The following is a 20,634-nucleotide window of genomic DNA, read 5'->3' as shown; positions in this document are numbered from 1 at the left end:
TCAGTAGCTGCTGTCCCAAGTCTCTGTTTCCCCATCAGCTATAGGATGAACATCGACTCTGTTGAGGCAGGACCTGTGCTGGTGTACTAGCTACTTTAATGTTGTAAATGTTCAAGTCCCAATGCCAATTACCAGGCTTCTTCATCATCATCTTCATCTGTACTCACTTAAAACTGACTGCCCTTGTGGGACACGGAGTGACAGTTTGGTGTTAGTTGGAGCTCTCACAACTCCTTACTCTGCCACAAGCCCATTTCTCAGCTTGCTCCTGAATCTCCGTTGTGAACCGGAGGAAGCCACTGAACCACATTTCACAGCAATGTTGGCCATTCAGACCGTTGTGTCTGCCATCTCTGCTAGAGCAATCTAAACCTGTCCTTACCTGGTCTGGACTATATGTGACTCCAGTCCCACACCAATGTAGTTGACTCTTAGCTGCACTCTGAAGTGGCCTAGCAAGTCACTTCGTTATATCACCACCTTCTCACAGCAACTAGGGATGGGCATTAAATACCACCCTTGCCAGTAATGCCCACATCCAAGAATGAATTTTAAAAAATAAAGTATATACAGTACTATGTATCTCCTATGTATATAGACTGTGCTATGTATACAAACTATGTACCTTTAAGGTAGAAAAATATCCCAAGGCACTTCGCACAACTCCAGAACATGAGACCGAGGTGGCTGAAGGCACAATGGTGAGGCTTAGGGAGGAGGGATGCACAAGAGGCCACGGTCAGAGTAATGGGCAGTTCTGGGGGAACCACAACGAGATTTGAACATAAGGATCAGAATTTTAAGTGTCGGGGGACGGGAAGCCATTGTAGATCAGTGAGCACAGGAGTGATGGGTGAGCGGGACCTGGTGCAGGAGAGGATACGGGCTGCAGAGTTTTGGATGAGCTAAAGTTTATAATAGGGTGGAGAATGGGAGACCGGCCAGGAAAGCATCAGAATAGTTGAAACAGCAGATCAGATAGCATCTGTGGAGAGAGGAAGGTCGGGTTAATGTTTCAGGTATCTGCTGAATGTTTTCAGCATTTTCTGTTTATATTTCAGATTTCCAGCATCTGCAAGATTTTGCATTTATTGGAATAGTCAAGTCTGGAGGTGACAGGCATGGATGAGGGTTTCAGCAGCAAATGTGCTGAGGCAGGGCCAGAGGACGGAACAAAGTCAAGGAAGCGGGAGGTGGGTCTCATGGACAAGATGAGCAGGATTGGGGATGGTGGAGATGGGAGAGAAACTAGAGAAAGATGTGTGTTCAGGATTAGCGCTGAGGGGAAGGGGGAAGTAGTGTTAACCGGTGGTCACAACCTTACTGACCAAAGTCCTTGAACTCCAGGCACTCAAGGCGTAGAAGGGGCAGGGAAGAGGGGATAAAGCAGATGGTTGGCAGTGGAGAAAGAAACATACTATGTATATAGACTGTGTACAATGGACAGTATTTAGACTATATGTGTACGGGACTGCGTATGGACCATGTTTGTATAGTGCATGTTAATATAGCCTGTGTATGTTCAGTGTTGTGTATCGCTTGTGTATTTAAAATGCTGTGTATATTCGCTAAAACAAGCAAAATACTATGGATGCTGAAATAAAGACAGAAATTGCAGGAAACACTCAGCAAGTCAGGCAGCGTCTGAGGAGAGAGAAACGGAGTTTACGTTTCAGGCGGATGAGGTTCTGATGAAAGGTCATTGACCTGAAATGTTAACTCTGTTTCTCTCTCCACAGATGGTGCCGGACCTGATGAGCGTTTCCTGCATTTTCTGTTGTTATTTGTGTATACTCCCTGCCTGCTGCATGTACAGTGCGGTGTTTATGTCCGTGTATGTACAGCACTGTGTACGTGTGTGTGAATACAGTGCTGCATACGGAGCCTGTGTACGCGGGGTGCTGTGTACCGAGCCTGTGTACCGCGGGGCTGTGTACCGAGCCTGTGTACCGCGGGGCTGTGTACCGAGCCTGTGTACCGCGGGGCTGTGTACCGAGCCTGTGTACGCGGGGTGCTGTGTACCGAGCCTGTGTACGCGGGGTGCTGTGTACCGAGCCTGTGTACGCGGGGCGCTGTGTACCGAGCCTGTGTACCGCGGGGCTGTGTACCGAGCCTGTGTACGCGGGGTGCTGTGTACCGAGCCTGTGTACGCGGGGCGCTGTGTACCGAGCCTGTGTACGCGGGGCGCTGTGTACCGAGCCTGTGTACCGAGCCTGTGTACGCGGGGCGCTGTGTACCGAGCCTGTGTACCGCGGGGCTGTGTACCGAGCCTGTGTCTATAATGCCGGAAGTATCCATTGCCATGGAGATAGTAAACGTCGTAAAACTGCGACATTATGGAAGAACCAATCAGAAACCTGTTCGTTCGCAATCGGGGGCGGCAGCATTTTTAGTAATGACCTCATCATTGTCCAATCAGCTGGTGAGGTGGCGCTGATTGACATCGAGCAGCAGCCACTCAGCAGCGAGTAAGGCGGAATCATATCGTTGAGGTGCGGCAGGCCGTTAATAAGAGTGACAGGCGGGCGAACCAATCAGCGGCCTGATTGGTGTGAGTGACAGGAGCCCGAGGCCAATGGCTCCGCGAGACGTTTACTTCACAAAGTGGGCGGCAGTATTTTAAAATTGATTTCTGAATAATCCAATCGGATTGAGAACCGATGTGACTGACGGATAAAGCAGCCAATCAAATTGTGGTTATGTGTGATTGACGTGCGTAAAATCCAACCCATCTTTGGCTCCCCATTGTCTGATTGGTTGGTTGTGGATGATTGACAGCTCCGTTGGCCAATGGGCGGAAGCGCGCGGCGCCTGACCGGATGTGTAGGGCTGGGTAAGTTGGCGGAGCGGAAGCGGAGGCCGCAGGCGGTGGGAGTGAGCGAGTCGGGGAAAAGCTGCCGGGAGCCGCCGCCATGGGGAACCGGGGGATGGAGGACCTGATCCCGCTGGTCAATAAGCTGCAGGACGCGTTCGGCTCCATCGGGCAGAGCTGCAACCTCGACCTGCCGCAGATCGCCGTGGTGGGCGGGCAGAGCGCCGGCAAGAGCTCGGTGCTCGAGAACTTCGTCGGCAGGTGAGGGCCGCGGGGGGCGGGGCCCGGGGCCCGGGGCCCGGGGCCCGGGCTCTCCTCCTCCGGCCGGGCGGCCCGGCGGTGAATGGAGGCCGCTGCCTGGGCCCCGGGCTGTGTTTTGGAGCTCGGCCGGGATCGCTTCAGGTGGCGGTATTAAGACCCGCCGCTTGTCTCGGCTGGTTTGTGTTTGGATGTTCCCGCTTGGGGGATTATCCTGACCCCGGGGGCCGGGGGCCGGGACGGTTCCACCGGTCACTCGGCAGCGATCTGAGCCCAGCGCCGGGATGCCGTGAGCGGCACTCAGCCGGTGCCCAGCTCCGGGCCCAGGGCGATGGGCCGGGAATCTTTCCTCACGGTGGTCCCACTGACTCCCCAGCCAGGGGCGAGGGTCTGTCCCCGTTCCCTGTCCTCCCTCGGCTCCAGTTGCAGCTTCAATCCTCCTTGTGAAGTTTCCCATCCGTGGGGCCGTCCTGAGTCTGCACCGAGTGGCTGTAATGCGCTGCTCTCCACACTATTATTATTATTATTATTATTATTATCTCTTTATTCCTGTGCGTCGGCTCCATTTATAAAACCCCAAATGCTGTTGGGCTTTTTATGGTTTTATCTCCTACATTCTCACTTTTAAATAGTGTCCCTCCACCGTGATCTAAATTCTCTTCCAGTCTTGGGGTTTTTGCCTCTGGAACTTACAATTGTAAATGTAAACAGCTTCTCTACTCTGAGGGAACCCAGTTCCGATTTTCTCCCCTTACTGGGGTTGGTTGCGAGTCCCACTATTCTGTGCTCAGAGCCTGCTTGGAAATGATCTCCTGAGCAAGGTCACACCAAAACCATCTGAATCTGTATCTTACAAGCAGCCAGTGTTTTGCCACTCACTTGTGTGTAGAATTGGCGAACTTTGTGCTTTGACAGACCAGTGCAATGTGGGAGGGTGGAAACTGATGTCCTTGGGGTGCGGTCAGTACAGGGATCATTCTATGTGTTTCTGTATATGGATTTGGGTATTGGAGTCACAATATCCTAATTTACAGATGAGACAAAAGTAGGGAGTGCAGTTAACTGAAGAGGATCGCGAGCTACTTCAGGAGGACGTAGAGAGATGGTGAACCTACACTCCGTGGCTTTAATGTCCTTTCTATGGAGGGCATAAATTTATGATGATCAAAAGATCAATGGGAGAGGTTAGAGATTTATTTTTCTAAGCAGGGTTGGAATACTGTAGCAGATAATGGAGGAAGAATCCATAATGGCTTGTAAAATAAAAGTGGATAAATGTTTGTAAAAGTGTGGAGAATTGGCAGGGGAATGGGCCTAAGTGGAAAGCTCTTTCGAGGTGTTGCTGTGGTGCGGTAGGTGTGTACATGTTAAAATCTCACCTCTGGTCTCTGGCGTTCTCCTAATTACCCTTAGACCTGGTTTTCCTCATTCTTTCATGTTGCTCAACTCCACATCCAGAGCTTTTACCCTTCCTGCCTTTCAGATCTCTCAGCTGGTACCGCTTGGAGCTGTCTTAGATATGGCCGCCTTTGGGGGTCTTTGCTTTGGATGGTCAGGAACAAAACCCTTGGGGCAGCACAGAGCTCTTCAAAGGACAATGTCCCTGATTTCTTTCCTCTCTTCCCCCTCTCCCACCCCATGATGGTGGCAGCTGCCTGTTATATTGCACTCAGTGTCAGATTGTGTGCCTGTGTTGGCTAAGGTTTGGGCTCATAAACAAATTTTAAGTAAAGGAGCAATTGGGGAAAAAGAATTTTGAGTTCAGACTTTCCAAGGAGATTTCCTGGGTAACACTTGTGGAAATCCAGGGGCTTGTTTCGGAGATTCAGCCTCACTTAGTGCTGCAGATGCTTTGAAAACCTGTCGGTGCAATTTCAGTAAAATACAACAGCTTGAAAGCTCCCCATTGCCCACCTTTGAACACTGATACAGTCAATAGTATAATTTTAGACCCCATCACTCCAGACTGGGTCCTCACCCAGCGATAACTGGGCTGCATCTCAACCACATGAGTTGGAACACTGTCCCATTCTGAACTTGTGGGCTGGTTCCATTTAGAATGTTTTGTGGGCTGCTTGTGTCCTGCGGTCACTGGGCCCCAAGTAATGGGTGATGTGAAGTGTATTGAGAGGCCTCATTATGTAAAATACAAGTAGCTGTCATTGAAATGAGATTGATACATTGGACAGGGTTCAGTGAGGAACAAATGTTAATTTCAGGGCTTGGTTTATGGAGAGAGGTTTTGGGTTGAATCTGTTTCATTAGAGGAGGGAAGATGGGGGAGGGGCCGTGATCCAGGACTCAACATGCTGGTTGGGGGTTTGGGAGTTTAGCAATGAGTTTTTTTCCTCCCCTCACCATCACCAGTGATACCAAACCTGGGGTGAGATTGCTGATTGCAGACTGATTGCTGCGATTTCAGTGGATGTGTAAAATTTCATACGGTGAAAGCAGCACAACCTTGGGTTCTGTCTGGAGGGAGTGTTTTGAGTTGTACAGTACTCGTGTGAAGTGAAGTGGAGAGAGGTGAGGGGAATTGGGACCTGGATTGCCCGGACCAGGCAAACTGGTGGAAGCAGAATCCAGAATAACTTTTAAGAAGGAAATGGAAAAATATTTAAAATATTGTGGGGAATTGGGCTAAGTGGGTTCCTCTTTCTGAGAACTGGTATGGGTGTGATGCACTGATTGTGTGGTGGGTCCAGGTCCCTCACTAGGGATCGGAGCAATTTAAGGCTGGGTCAAAATCCTGGAATTCCCTACCTAACAGCACTGTGGGAGAACCTTCACCACACGGACTGCAGCGGTTCAAGAAGGCGGCACACCACCACCTTCTCAAGGGCAATTAGGGATGGGCAATAAATGCCGGCCTCGCCAGCAACGCCCACATCCCATGAATGAATTTATTTTTTAAAAAAGGCGTTGGGTGATGGATTGACGGTCTCGTACAGCATGGACGTGTTTACTGGTTTAGTTTATTGCTGCCAATTATGACTAGGCTGGGTCAGGGTGTATCGTGGATTCTACATCAGTGAGGGATAGTGAATGACGTTTCTTCAAACCCTGTGCTGCCGGTGTCGGTGTTTTCCGGCCTGGTTAGTGGTGTTGGTGGACCTGAGTTCCAGGATCTATGTCCAGAGGTGTCGGGCTCTGGGCAGGGTCTGACCGCCTGATCTATCCAATACATAGTTGATGCCACAGCTCTCCTCCTGACGTAGGTTAATGGCTGTTTTGCACGGAGCAAATCTCGTGTTTCTCGGCCCAGACCTTGCTGCAGGATTGGGGTAGGGCCAAGACTGCCAGCGCTCTGTGTTCAGTGCATGTCCTTCGAGTGCATTCCAGTCAGAATCATTTCTACAAATGAAAGTGTTTTTTGCCTCAGATCAGTGGTTGTTGAGGGGAGTTGGTTGTGAGGCCAGCCTCCCCTGGGGCAGACATGGTGATCAGGTGGATTGGGGGTACTCCATGTTAATGTGTGTGGGTAACTGCACAATTCTAGTACCATGTCTGTAACGCATGATTTATAAATAATCCCGGGCCCTGCTGGAGCCTGTCTGACAGTCACTGGCCACCCTTCAGTACCTCACCCGAGGAACCACTCATCATGTGGGAGCTCAGGCGGTCCTAGTTCAACCATGAGCAGCATCACACCTGCAATCCCCACTTTCCAGCAGGAGTCACTGGACACTGATCAGGAGTGGGAATCCTAGCTGATTCCCTCCTCCTGAACCCAGGGGATCTGGGGCACTGGCCTGTATGTGGCTGAGTTAATGTTACTGACTCCTCAGTGCAGCCCGTGGCTTGTGTAAAGACACTGTCTTTAAGCCCAGAGTGAGTGCCTTTTTTTGTTCGGGTTGTACCCGGGCCCCTTGATAGCTTGGTTTTGGTAACTTTGACCTGGTCTGTTTCCCAGTGACCCAGTGAGATCTGGATCAGGCTGGTCCATGGATGTCTCTGGGACAGTGAATGTTGAATTCAGACTTGAACACTCACATTGCTGTCAGACTCCTCACCGAGTGAGAGGGCGGTTTGACCTGTGAGATTAATATCAGTTACACAGTACAGTGAAAGGGGATGTGGTATCTGTGACATAATGTAACTGACCAACAGCAGCCTTTAATCACTGGGAAATGTTGCACCACATTCTGAGCAGCCTGTTTGTTAAATGACGTCCTCCTCCATCAGTGAACTGACCCATGTAGCAATCTGTACAGGACCAACAGCACATGACACACAGCTCCTACTGTCAGAGGCTGGATTGCATCTTAAACCAAGTTCTTCACAACTCTGCTTCCTTTTAATCTGTTAATTGCTGTTTATAAAGCTTCTGAGCTCTGGTTACTGAGAAGGGGTAACATACTGTCTGTCTCTGTGTGGGGGTCTGTGTGTCTGTCTCTCTGTGTGGGGGTCTGTGTGTCTGTCTCTCTGTGGGGGTCTGTGTGTCTGTCTCTCTGTGGGGGTCTGTGTGTCTGTCTCTCTGTGGGGGTCTGTGTGTCTGTCTCTCTGTGTGGGGGTCTGTGTGTCTGTCTCTCTGTGTGTGGGGGTCTGTGTGTCTGTCTCTCTGTGTGGGGGTCTGTGTGTCTGTCTCTCTCTGTGTGGGGGTCTGTGTGTCTGTCTCTCTGTGTGGGGGTCTGTGTGTCTGTCTCTCTCTGTGTGGGGGTCTGTGTGTCTGTCTCCCAAGTTGCCTTCTGGTAAGTGATCCCCCTCATGTGAGCCTGGCCATTGTAGGACGGCGATTTGATTCTGTGAGGAATCACCACTAACCCTGATGAGTTAGAGTAGTCGTGCAGTCAGACTCTGCAATTAGGGAGGGGTGAAATCAGCCAGGATTTCCATTGCTCACTGTTGGACAATGTGACGGTTACAATGTGGAATCCTGTTTTAGGAACATAGGAATTGCAAGATGACAAAAGACCGCAGTCCATCTAATTCACCGTCTACCATCCTGGTACTCACATGAAAATTCTGCAGTGTTGCCACATCCAGTCGTGAATGGTTGTGGACAATTAAACAACTAATGGGAAGAGGAGGCTCTATGTATGTAGTCCTGAGTTGTAGCTTCACCAGGTTGGCACCTCATTTTTAGGTACTCCTGGCATGTTCTTCTACACTCCTCATTGAACCAGGGTTGATCCCCTGGCTTGTTGGTAATGGTAGAGTGAGGAATATGCCGGGCCATGAGGCTACAGATTGTGCTGGAATACAATTCTGCTGCTGCTGATGGCCCACAGCACCTCATGGATGCCCAGTTTTGAGCTGCTAGATCTGTTCTGAATCTATCCCATTTAGCACGGTGATAGTGCCACACAACACGTTGGATGGTGTCCTCAGTGCGAAGACGGGACTTCGTCTCCACGAGGACTGTGCGGTGGTCACTCCTACCAATTCTGTGGTGAGTGACTCACCTCCTGACTCCCCAAAGCCTTTCCACCATCTACAAGGCACCAGTCAGGCGTCCGATGAAATACTCTCCACTTGCCTGGATGAGTGCAGCTCCAACAACACTCAAGAAGCTCGACACCATCCAGGACAAAGCAGCCCGCTTGATTGGCACTCCCTTCACCACCGGTGCACCGTGGCTGCAGTGTGTACCATCCACAGGATGCACTGCAGCAACTCACCAAGGCTTCTTCGACAGCACCTCCCAAACCCGCGACCTCTACCATCTAGAAGGACGAGCAGCAGGTACATGGGAACAACACCACCTGCACGTTCCCCTCCAAGTCTCTCACCATCCCGACTTGGAAATATATCACCGTTCCTTCATCGTCACTGGGTCAAAATCCTGGAACTCCCTCCCTAACAGCACTGTGGGAGATCCTTCACCACACGGACTGCAGCGGTTCAAGAAGGCGGCTCACCACCACCTTCTCAAGGGCAATTAGGGATGGGCAATAAATGCCGGCCTCGCCAGCGACGCCCACATCCCATGAACAAATTTTTAAAAATGATACAATGATAATGGATTGTTCACTAATCATAGTAAACAATTAGTCTAAACAGACCCAGACATGAGGTGAGGAAAACCCCTATTGGTGGAGAACTTTGGGAATCATAGGTTCAAAGTCACATCTGTCGTCACAAACATGCTACACTTACCACATGTCATGTATCAAATTAGTCATATACTGTATCTGAAAGAAATCTTTCTAAATTGCATTTGAATGAATCAATACTAACTGCTTCCACTGTCTCCCCAGGGAGCCCGTTCCCCCTGGGCGGGGTTAGTGGGTGCTGTTACACTCTGCTCTCTGCTGCTTGAAAATTTTACTAACAAATTGGTCTATTCAAAACTCTGTTAACTCAGCTCAGTGGCCTCAGGGCTGGGGGATCTGAGTTGCCCCTGGGTCGGATAGGTTTTACATAAAATTTACAGCACAGAAGCAAGCCATTCGACCCAACTGGTCTATGCCGGTATTTATGCTCTGTCCGCGGCTCTGTGTTGGTGCTTGTCTCTGGCCTCTACCCCGTGGTCAGATATCCCCCCGACACTTACTGTCTCGGCTCTCACAAAAACAGAGGCCCCATCGCCCATTCTTTAACATCTCTGAGCTACGGCCAGTTAATTCCACCTTGGTAACTGACTTGTTCCCCTGCAGTTCTTTTCTAGATGGTCTGTCTGCTGTTCTTTGTACCGATTCTGTCGCTTCTGATTGGTGATGGTCAGAAATTGCCAATCAATGGCAGAAGTGCTCATCTCTCTTCTATTTTCAGGGATTTCCTTCCTCGTGGGTCTGGGATTGTAACTCGACGCCCACTCGTTCTGCAGCTGAACAATGCAAAAACAGGTAATTGAGTTGAAGATTGGGGCAGCCATGTGTTAATTGGGTGGGGCATTCAGTAACCTCTAACTGTACCCTGGATTGATTGAGGTGTAGTTGCACACAGACTGTCTGATCTATCAGCTGCAGTTTGTGATCGGAGACTCTCATTCCGGGTCACAAGAAAGATGTGAAAAGCTGTTTGTGGAGAGTTTATCTGGAGTTGCACAGGTCAGTGGTGACCTAGGGTCTGCCTGTCTTCCATTTCCTGTTTTATTAGGCACTGTTGAAGGATGTGGAGATGCCGGTGATGGACTGGGGTTGACAAATGTAAACAATCTTACAACACCAGGTTATAGTCCAACAATTTTATTTGAAAATCACAAGCTTTCGGAGGCTTTCTCCTTCGTCAGGTGAATGTGGAAATCCTTGAACGTTTCGCATTTATATTCAGAGAACAATACCTGCTGATTACAGATAATCTTTCCAACTGCCCGTTGTCAAGGCAATCAAAGTGTTCAGACAGAGAGGTGTTACCTACAGGACCACCGAATATACAAACGGCCAGAACACAAAACAGAGAGAGGGAGAAACATCCGAAAGGAAGAGAAAGACAGAAAATGACCCGTTGTATTAAAAACAAATAACTTTTATTTGCTGGTGGGGTTACGTGTAGCGTGACATGAACCCAAGATCCCGGTTGAGGCCGTCCTCATGGGTGCGGAACTTGGCTATCAATTTCTGCTCGACGATTTTGCGTTGTCGTGTGTCTCGAAGGCCGCCTTGGAGAACGCTTACCCAAAGATCGGTGGCTGAATGTCCTTGACTGCTGAAGTGTTCCCCGACTGGGAGGGAACCCTCCTGTCTGGCGATTGTTACGCGGTGTCCGTTCATCCGTTGTCGCAGTGTCTGCATGGTCTCGCCAATGTACCATGCTCCGGGGCATCCTTTCCTGCAACGTATGAGGTAGACAACGTTGGCCGAGTCACAGGAGTATGAACCATGTACCTGGTGGGTGGTGTCCTCTCGTGTGATGGTGGTATCTCGTGTGATGGTACAGATACCACCATCACACGAGAGGACACCACCCACCAGGTACATGGTTCATACTCCTGTGACTCGGCCAACGTTGTCTACCTCATACGTTGCAGGAAAGGATGCCCCGGAGCATGGTACATTGGCGAGACCATGCAGACACTGCGACAACGGATGAACGGACACCGCGCAACAATCGCCAGACAGGAGGGTTCCCTCCCAGTCGGGGAACACTTCAGCAGTCAAGGACATTCAGCCACCGACCTTCGGGTAAGCGTTCTCCAAGGCGGCCTTCGAGACACACGACAACGCAAAATCTTCGAGCAGAAATTGATAGCCAAGTTCCGCACCCATGAGAACGCCTCAACCGGGATCTTGGGTTCACGTAACCCCACCAGCGAATAAAAGTTATCTGTTTTTAATACAACGGGTCATTTTCTGTCTTTCTCTTCCTTTTGGATGTTTCTCCCCCTCTCTGTTTTGTGTTCTGGCCGTTTGTATATTTGGTGGTCCTGTAGGTAACACCTCTCTGTCTGAACACTTTGCCTTGACAACGGGCAGTTGGAAAGATTATCTGTAATCAGCAGGTATTGTTCTCTGAATATAAATGCGAAACGTTCAAGGATTTCCACATTCACCTGACGAAGGCGAAAGCCTCCGAAAGCTTGTGATTTTCAAATAAAATTGTTGGACTATAACATGGTGTTGTAAGATTGTTTACTGTTGAAGGAGTGTGGGGAGAACCTGGAACCTTTGGCCTGTGCATTGAAGCTCCCGTTGAGAATCAGTCACTGACTCCTTGCCCCACCTTTTACAGTCGAGTTACTTTAACGCAACCCATTTATTTTCAATTGTTTACCGGTCAAGATTGGTGGCATTGTAAGCAGTGTAGATGAAAACATAAAATTACAAAGGGATATTGATAGATTAGGTGAATGGGCAAAACTGTGGCAAATGGAATTCAATGTAGACAAATGTGAGGTCATCCACTTTGGATCAAAAAAGGATAGAACAGGGTAATTTCTAAATGGTAAAAAGTTAAAAACAGTGGATGTCCAAAGGGACTTATGGGTTCAGGTACATAGATCATTGAAGTGTCATGAACAGGTGCAGAAAATAATCAAGAAGGCAAATGGAATGCTGGCCTTTATATTTAGAGGACGAGAGTACAAGGGGGCAGAAGTTATGCTGCAGCTATACAAAACCCTGGTAAGACCGCACCTGGAGTACTGTGAGCAGTTCTGGGCACCGCACCTTTGGAAGGACATATTGGCCTTGGAGGGAGTGCAGCGTAGGTTTACTAGAATGATACTCGGACTTCAAGGGTTAAGTTACGAGGAGAGATTACACAAATTGGGGTTGTATTCTCTGGAGTTTCGAAGGTTAAGGGGTGATCTGATCGAAGTTTATAAGATATTAAGGGGAACAGATAGGGTGAATAGAGAGAAACTATTTCCGCTGGTTGGGGATTTTAGGAGTAGGGGGCACAGTCTAAAAATTAGAGCCAGACCTTTCAGGAGCGAGATTAGAAAACATTTCTACACACAAAGGGTGGTAGAAGTTTGGAACTCTCTTCCGCAAACGGCAATTGATACTAGCTCAATTGCTAAATTTAAATCTGAGATAGATAGCTTTTTAGCAACCAAAGGTATTAAGGGATATGGGCCAAAGGCAGGTATATGGAGTTAGATCACAGATCAGCCATGATCTTATTAAATGGCGGAGCAGGCATGAGGGGCTGAATGGCCTACTCCTGTTCCTATGATCAGAAAATCGAACTAGTTGGGCCCTCACAAAGCAGCAGAGTGCACCAACACACTGCTCGCTCTAACCCAGACGCTTTCCTCCTCTCCCCATGTGTCAGCTTCTCTGGTAATTGTTTAACTTTATTATGAAGCACAGTCAGTGGGATTTTGGTAGATGTTTTGGAAACGGCTGGAATCCATGGGTCTTTATCTGAAGGGTCCTTTATGCAATTACAGCTCTTAGTTTGCAGAGCTCTAACTCCACCTGTGTAACCATTTGATTGCTCTCCTGTAGAACATGCCGAGTTCTTGCACTGTAAAGGGAAGAAATTTACAGATTTCGATGAGGTTCGGCAGGAAATTGAGGCAGAGACGGACAGAGTTACAGGGAGCAATAGAGGGATCTCGGCAATTCCCATCAACCTGAGAGTGCATTCTCCAAACGGTGAGTGGGATCTTCAAACTGTGCAGTGCAGACATGCCCTGACCGCACTACTCTGGATCACCCTCTCTAACTGTGCCCAGCAGCTTCCTATAGATAGAAATGCAGAAGTATGTCTGTGAATGTGGAGTGGATGCAGCATACACAGGTCCTGCAGCATTGTGAGCTGGTTGTTCAGGACATTCCTGTGATCTATCGAAGGGATCGAGCCAGATCCGGGAGATGAAGATTATTTGAGACTTTGCCGAATAGGAATGATTTTTCGACCCTGTGATCTCCTTCTCTGTATTTATTGTGTTTACACCTCCCTTTTTATTTGTTGAATTAGTGTAATCATCAGAATCTGCACTAAACTTGAAGCATCGTCCACAAGTGCTCCGAACTATAACCGAGCCGTGTTCTGGAGTTGCAGTGACTGTGCAGCCCTGGGGTTTCATGGTCTTGTGGTCTGATGGATTGGGTGCCTCCAGCACTGGCCCAGAGTTGGCTTTGTGTTTGTGTGTTTCACATTAGGAACAAACCGGTTCACGCCCAATCCTAGCTCGTTTCATTCCATCAAAAACAGTGCAAAACTTTCTGGAGGCTAACTTGGTGATGCTGCTGCTAAATCAAACCGATGACTGTTGAGGGAGAAACACAATTATAATTAATCTTCCTTCTTGCACTCTGACATCTTGGGCCTGCCCCGAGTGTGTCAGGCTCTTCCTCCAGTGAGGGTTCAGCAAGAGTGCGACGGAGACCACAGTCTCCCCGTAACATGAAGATAAAAATGCTGTAAAGGGGGATGTGTGTACTGGGGTCTCAGCACCCCACCCCCACAGTGATGTCTCGGACACATTTAGGATTAGACAGTAGTTCAGAGAATCTACTTCCTCTTTGAGTACAGCTGTTTCCCTGGTCTGTGCTGAGTTGGCTGATCCTGATGTGTCAATAGGGATGCTACATGTGATCCCTGGGCCAGGGCTGGGGAATTGTTTCTATATCGGGTGGGGATAGGGTCGGGCTCAGCGTTTTGTCGGAAAAGATTGTAGTTTATCTCTTGCTGTGTTTGATCTTTCGGTAACTATTGGTCCTGATGCAATCTTTTCTCTTGCTAGTTTTAAACCTCACTTTGATCGACTTACCCGGTATCACCAAGGTACCGGTTGGTGACCAGCCAGCTGATATCGAGTACCAGATCAAGGAAATGATCATGCAGTTCATCAGCAGAGAAAACTGCCTCATCCTGGCTGTCACTCCAGCAAACTCTGACCTTGCCAACTCAGACGCACTCAAGATCGCCAAGGAGGTTGACCCACAAGGTAGAGTGTCCATTCATCTTTGGATTTCAGCAGTCTTGTTCCCACAGGATGGGGGCTGGGGCTGGGCAGACTAGAGTCATTCCTGCTCCCGCAGGTCTGGGGCTGGGCAGACTAGAGTCATTCCTGCTCCCGCAGGTCTGGGGCTGGGCAGACTAGAGTCATTCCTGCTCCCGCAGGTCTGGGGCTGGGCAGACTGTTCTTGAAATCAATGGAAATAAAAATGTGGAGAGATGTAAAACAAGCTGCTGACTTGCTATCGCCCGTTTTCCGCTATCGCCCAAAATCTGGATTCGCCCCCGTATCTGCCTTTCTATGAGCACAAATTAAATGCGTTGGGCGAAATCCCAAGTTATAACAGAGGAGAGGATTGGCTCCTCCCCGGGAATATCTGGGAGTTCGTTCCTCTGTGTCTCGTGGCTGCATTAGATGAGACTCACTTTTCTCTGCATTTAGACCAGTGTCCTGAGGGGCTCCCGATACTGTCATTACTTCAGTGCTGATCTCATTGGTGATTTCAATGTGAACATGAGGTTATAAGCTGAAATTTATGTGCAATTACTGATTGGGTAACTGAAAATGAGGTTTAAACCGCACACTATCAGTGAGGAAGTTCCTTTTTGGTTCAAAAGAATTAATTGTTTACATTTTCAGCTTTGATTGACGGGACTGATCCCTTCATTCCATGTTCAGTGAACCAGCTCTGGCTGGATAAATCATCTCTGAAGCTCTCCTCTCACTCCACAGGTTTGAGGACCATTGGTGTGATCACAAAGCTGGATCTGATGGACGAAGGCACTGATGCTCGGGAGATACTGGAAAACCGACTCCTGCCACTCCGCAGGGGTAAGTACCCATCCTTCTCCGGTTTGGGTTTTCCTATTTCTCTTTCCCCTCACGCCTTTAATGTCCCCAGGCCAGGTAATTAATGTCCTGCTCCCTGCTGCCCAACATCTGTTTGATTCTGACATCGGATTCCCCATCCCATCTGCTCGTGGCTCTCTATCAATATTGCTGCTTCCTCCGTCCTATCACACTCATTGAGAGAAAATGAAGGATGTTCCTGGGAGGTGGCGTCTATTCCAGCCTCCGTGTGGAACTGGGCTCCCATTCAGATTCCCTGACTTAGACGCTGGGTGGGGAGAGGATGTCCCAGAAAGGAGACTCTGAAGTTTGGAGCTTTACTCTGTATCTAACCCCTGCTGTACCTGCCCTGGGAGTGTTTGATGGGACAGTGTAGAGGGAGCTTTACTCTGTATCTAACCCCTGCTGTACCTGCCCTGGGAGTGTTTGATGCTGACACTGGGTGCCTGAAATGGGAAGTGTTTCAAACCCCAGCATTAACAACCCGCGTTTGATGAGTGCAAAATTCACCAATAACTAAAGATGTTTGAACTAAAATGGCAATCTGTTCACATGCATCTGTATCCTGGCTGTAACCCCGTATCCCATATCTTGCAGGTTACATTGGTGTGGTGAACAGAAGTCAGAAAGATATTGATGGTAAGAAGGATATTCGCGCAGCCCTGGCGGCTGAGAGGAAGTATTTCCTGTCTCACCCCTCGTACAGGCACATGGCAGACCGCATGGGGACTCCACACTTGCAGAAGATGCTGAACCAGGTGAGGAGCAGTGTGAAGCTCTGAGTTTGGTGTTTCCCATGTTAGGGGGAGGGAGGTTATGGATATGCCCATCTGTCGATTGACACATGAACACCCGAGTTCTTCAATCGTTTACTCTTGAAGGCACTGACTGTTGGGGTAGAGTTCAGCAGGAAGCACCTTGTCCAAGGACTGTGTCTTGGAGTGTGAGCCTAGGCTGTGAGTGAGCCCGGACTTTGAGGCGTGGGAGTGTTGTAACTCTGCCTGATCCACACCACCAACACTGTCCTGCTGGAGCTACTGGCCGGTGATCAGGTGCTGGGAAAATGGCTCGAGCTTTCCGTCTCCTGCCCTTGCACAGTAGTGCTGAGGTTGGAATGCTGTCTCTGTCTCTCGGTCGTCCCTCTGTATTCCAGAATTGAACCCTAATGAACTCACTGTAATGATGTCCAGTATACGAGTGGGCGAATTGCAGATGTTTAAATCCTGTGCTATCAGATTTGATGCCCACCTGGGGTCTGTGTTCTGATGCTGATGTGAGGGCAGGGTCTCTGACTGTTCACTCCATTGGGGAGGAAAGTCCCACTCAGTTGAATAACCTTGCTGCAGGGGTGGGGAGGGGTATTTACAAGAAAAATGATGTCGAACAGAGCACCATAAAGAGGAGAAAATGTATTGAGCAGTAAATAGCATCAGCACATCAATGTCTGAGACAGCAGGCTGGCGACGGAGACTCCACTAACACTGGAGTACGCTTCCCAACTTGAGCAGAAGGTCAATTCTCCAGTGAATGTAGCTGGGTTGAAGCGAGGGGCCGGGATAGGACGGTGTAACCCATGAGTGTGTATGGACTAGTGGGGGCGAGGCCAGGCACTGGTTTATCTGCCGCTGCAGTTTGGTGTTTGATTTTGTTTTATTTGTAACACAGCAACTGACAAACCACATCCGAGAAACGCTGCCAGCGTTACGGAACAAGCTGCAGAGCCAAATGCTGTCCCTGGAGAAGGAAGTTGAGGAATATAAAAACTTCCGACCGGATGATCCCACCAGGAAAACCAAAGCACTCCTACAGTAAGTGGAGCAGTTGGGGGGGGGGGGTGAGGCTCTGTTGGAGGGCTGTCAGCCGTTGCGTGTCTCTCCTGTTGACTCTGTGTGTTAACCCTTCTGGAAACTGGATGTAATCAGCAGCCCAGAAATGAGTGAGGAAATTGCGATTGTTTGATATCAGAATGAATGTCCTCGCACAGCTTCTGACGCCCTCTCACCGCGCCGCTGTCTGTGCCGGGGGGGGGGGTCGGTGTGCCCACTGGACCCGTCCACTGAATCTGCCCCACACTTCAGCTGCACTTTTTTTTATTGTTCTAAATCCAGGGCAGCACTTGAGTTTACCATTCGAACTGTTCTCGCTGTTCCCAGCCACATCTGTTCCTGGGCGTGTGCTGCCGAGTGTGTTCCCCTGTAAACATCTAGCAGGAAAGCAGTTTACACTTCTGTAGTATTGGCCCGGCCCGGCCCGGCTCGGCTCGGTGGTAGTGCTCTTGCCTCTGAGGCGGGGGGGAGGGGCTCAAGTCCCACTCCAGGACTTGGATGGAATGAGGTGCCGTCCTCGTTAAACCAAGGCCATGTCTGCCTGTTCAGGTGGATGTGAACGATCCCATGGCACTATTGGAGGAGGAGCAGGGAGTCGCCTGGCCAATATTCCTCCCATAACCAACTCCACCAAAAATAGATTGACAACCTTATTGGTGTTTATGGGATCTTGCTGTGTGCAAAGCGGCTGCTGTATTTGCCTATATATCATTACAATCCAAGTGATCAAGATTGTCTATTTCCGGACGCTGTGGGAAGACATGTCTCTCTCTTTCACTGTTAATTCTCACATCCTCAGGATGGTACAGCAGTTTGGGGTGGATTTTGAGAAGAGAATCGAAGGCTCGGGTGACCAGGTGGACACTGTGGAACTGTCTGGAGGTGCAAGAATCAACCGCATCTTCCATGAACGCTTCCCGTTTGAGCTGGTGAAGGTGAGGTGGTGCTGCTGGGGGAGGCTAATGGTTACTTTAAGCTTCCTCTGTCAATGTTGGTCTGATTCTGAATTCTCTCCATCCCTTTTTCTATCACAGTTACTCAGTCTTGTAAATGCGAATTGTGTTCTATGTACAGATGGAGTTTGATGAAAAGGAGCTGAGACGAGAGATCAGCTATGCAATCAAAAATATCCATGGTGTCAGGCAAGTATTGTTGACCATATTAACACTGAAAGCTAAAGGGAGATCAGCCCACGTAAAGACCCTCTGAGGGGAGAGGGAGTAAAAGGAATAGACACTCTGCACCAGGACAGTGTTGGAACCAGTCAGACAACTGCACTGTTATTCTGTTTGAGTGATTGCATCCTGGGTCATGTACTGTCCTGACCCCCTCACAAAGTGTGGTGTGGTGGTGCTGTTTGAAGAGGATGTACTCCTGGATCTGCTGCCTGTATATGGTGCAGGATCTATTTGGAGCGAGCGAATGATGTGCTTGTTCAACTGTAAAACCTTTGGATGAAATCCTCAATGGTAGTCAGTGTTTGTACAACTTCTCTCTCTAAACAGTGATTAGGTAGAAACGGGTCATTGCGGTGTTGGTGCAAAAATTCTCCTTTTCTTGTAAGCTGCACAACACTGGGTTAGAATGTTTGGCTAATCCACCAATTACCGACTTCTCAGTTGGCTTTAGGAGCAAGTAAAGTGTGTGATTTTTCCCTTTTACCCCCTTCTCCCCGCTCTGTTTAGCACCTTTTTATATTTTCACTGTTTGTGTAAGCTTTATTTGTTTAGTCTCATTCATTCTTCGTCTGACTCAGAGACTCAAATGGTTCAAGCTCACCTCCCATTGAGATTGAGTGAGGGCGGAAGCATTGGGAAATCCTCAGTACTCCTGGGATTGGAACTTTACAGCTGTGCGCATTGTACCCGCGAGCGTTGTGGGGGACGGGTGCTGTGCGCCGGGGGCACAGAGGCAGTGCAGAATTTTCCTGCAGACAGATGATCAAATTGCAGTGTACCTGGTGAGAGGCTGCATTGTTCACGCTGCGCCTGTCTCTCCCTCAATCCAGCTGAAGGTTTTAATTCACCCACGCTCCAATGGCTTAGTGGGTAAATGCATCACACCATGCCGTACTAATCGATAGGCCAGGGAGCTCCCAGTTACACTCCCTTCTGTGTTAGTTGGTCTTTGTGGCTGGTCTGGGAGTGGACAGAATTGGTCTGGGTTCCCGCTCCTGATCACTGTCCAGTGATCCCCAATGTAAAGTGCGTGTGGTGACCAGACTGGGCTGAGCTGTGTCATCTCCATATGGTCGAATAGCTTGGTGTCCAGGCACTCTTCTGAAGAATGGGCACTCTGGCAACGAGCAGCCACCTCCCATGGAACCAAACCCCCAGCACAAGTCAGCGTCTTCAGGAGATGATTGAGTGGGAAATCAAATTAAAGTCCAAATAAATGCTTTCTAGAGACTGGTCGTTCTGAGCTGGGTTTCATGTGCTTCCTCGTCTCGTGTTGACTTGCTTTTTCCTTTTTGTTTTGTTTTTTTTCTTTCCCTCCCCCTGGCTGTAGAACGGGGCTCTTCACCCCGGACTTGGCGTTTGAAGCAATAGTGAAAAAGCAGGTGGTGAAGCTGAAAGCGCCGTGTTTGAAGTGTGTGGACATGGTTATCCAGGAGTTGGTAAACACAGTCAGACAGTGCACACTCAAGGTATCCCTGCCTCGGAGGCTCAGCCTGGCACCAGCAGCTTATACTGTGTAGTTGTGTGCATGATCTAACATTTAAACTGTCTGCTGTGCATGAGGAGCAACCGGGGCAAAGGGGCCACAAAACCAAGAACGCATGATCGAACCCTGTCCTCGGTGGCCAAACTCCACACCCTCTCTGGATGGAGAGTGCAGAGGGGAAAGGGTAAAATCTGCAGCACCAGTTAATGATTTCTTTCCACTTGCCAGTGCCGTTGAAGGTGGGAGAGAGAAGGGTGGGACTGAGCTGTTAATTGGAAGACGTTCCTGTGCAGCTGTGTCCTGCCTCTCGCTTTCTCCCCCCTCCCCAGTGTATGAGCAAACTGGGGCAACGGATTCTGATGGTCTCACACAGCCTAATCGGTTTACTGGCATTCCGTTCCTCCTCTTAGTGCATGGAGACGTAGAACAGTTTAAATGTGTGTGTTACTGTGGAAACACACAGTCTGAGGGGCAAACCCCTCCTGAGCGGGGATGGGGCTGTGTATATTTGTGTGCTGGGGGTGCTAATTTGATAAGTTTACCACTCTGACCCTCCCAGGTGTTTGAACCGTGGTGCAGGTATCTGAATTGTAGCATTAGACTTGCTGTCGTGTTCCTTTAGCTGTCCCAGGGCAAGTGTGCTGGCTCCTGCTGGGTGTTAGAAACCCTGCCCCTGTCCAGTGATAGATGTGGCTCCAGGTAGCAGTTGGGTTGAGGCATGATGCTATTTGGGGAATGATTGCACAGTGATGTTGGGGTGAATGAATTCAACTGGCAAACATCGTAAGTTTGGGATTTATTTGGGGCTGGAAGTGAGGAGGTGACCCCCCTCACCCCCCCCACCCTGCGGTGACCCACCCCTCACCCCCCCACCCTGCGGTGACCCCCCCTCACCCCCCCCCCCCACCCTGCGGTGACCCCCCTCACCA

At 49.4% G+C, this 20,634-nt stretch overlaps 1 protein-coding gene across 1 annotated transcript in view; it reads left to right on the top strand.

The window, feature by feature from the left end:
- The first annotated feature begins 2,832 nt into the window (after positions 1-2,832).
- Positions 2,833-20,634, top strand: part of dnm2a (dynamin 2a) — a 41,087-nt gene continuing 23,285 nt past the window's right edge. Inside the window, 9 exon segments of the mRNA XM_067972891.1 lie at positions 2,833-3,073; positions 9,785-9,858; positions 12,907-13,056; positions 14,151-14,354; positions 15,099-15,197; positions 15,813-15,973; positions 16,881-17,023; positions 17,841-17,976; positions 18,116-18,183. Coding sequence (XP_067828992.1) covers positions 2,913-3,073; positions 9,785-9,858; positions 12,907-13,056; positions 14,151-14,354; positions 15,099-15,197; positions 15,813-15,973; positions 16,881-17,023; positions 17,841-17,976; positions 18,116-18,183 — 1,196 coding nt within the window. The 5' untranslated portion in view covers positions 2,833-2,912.

This window comes from Heptranchias perlo, chromosome 37 (assembly GCF_035084215.1).
Source record: "Heptranchias perlo isolate sHepPer1 chromosome 37, sHepPer1.hap1, whole genome shotgun sequence".
Classification (NCBI taxonomy): Eukaryota; Metazoa; Chordata; class Chondrichthyes; order Hexanchiformes; family Hexanchidae; genus Heptranchias; species Heptranchias perlo.
Note: the sequence above shows the minus strand (reverse complement) of the source record. Positions and strands in the feature narration are given on the sequence as shown.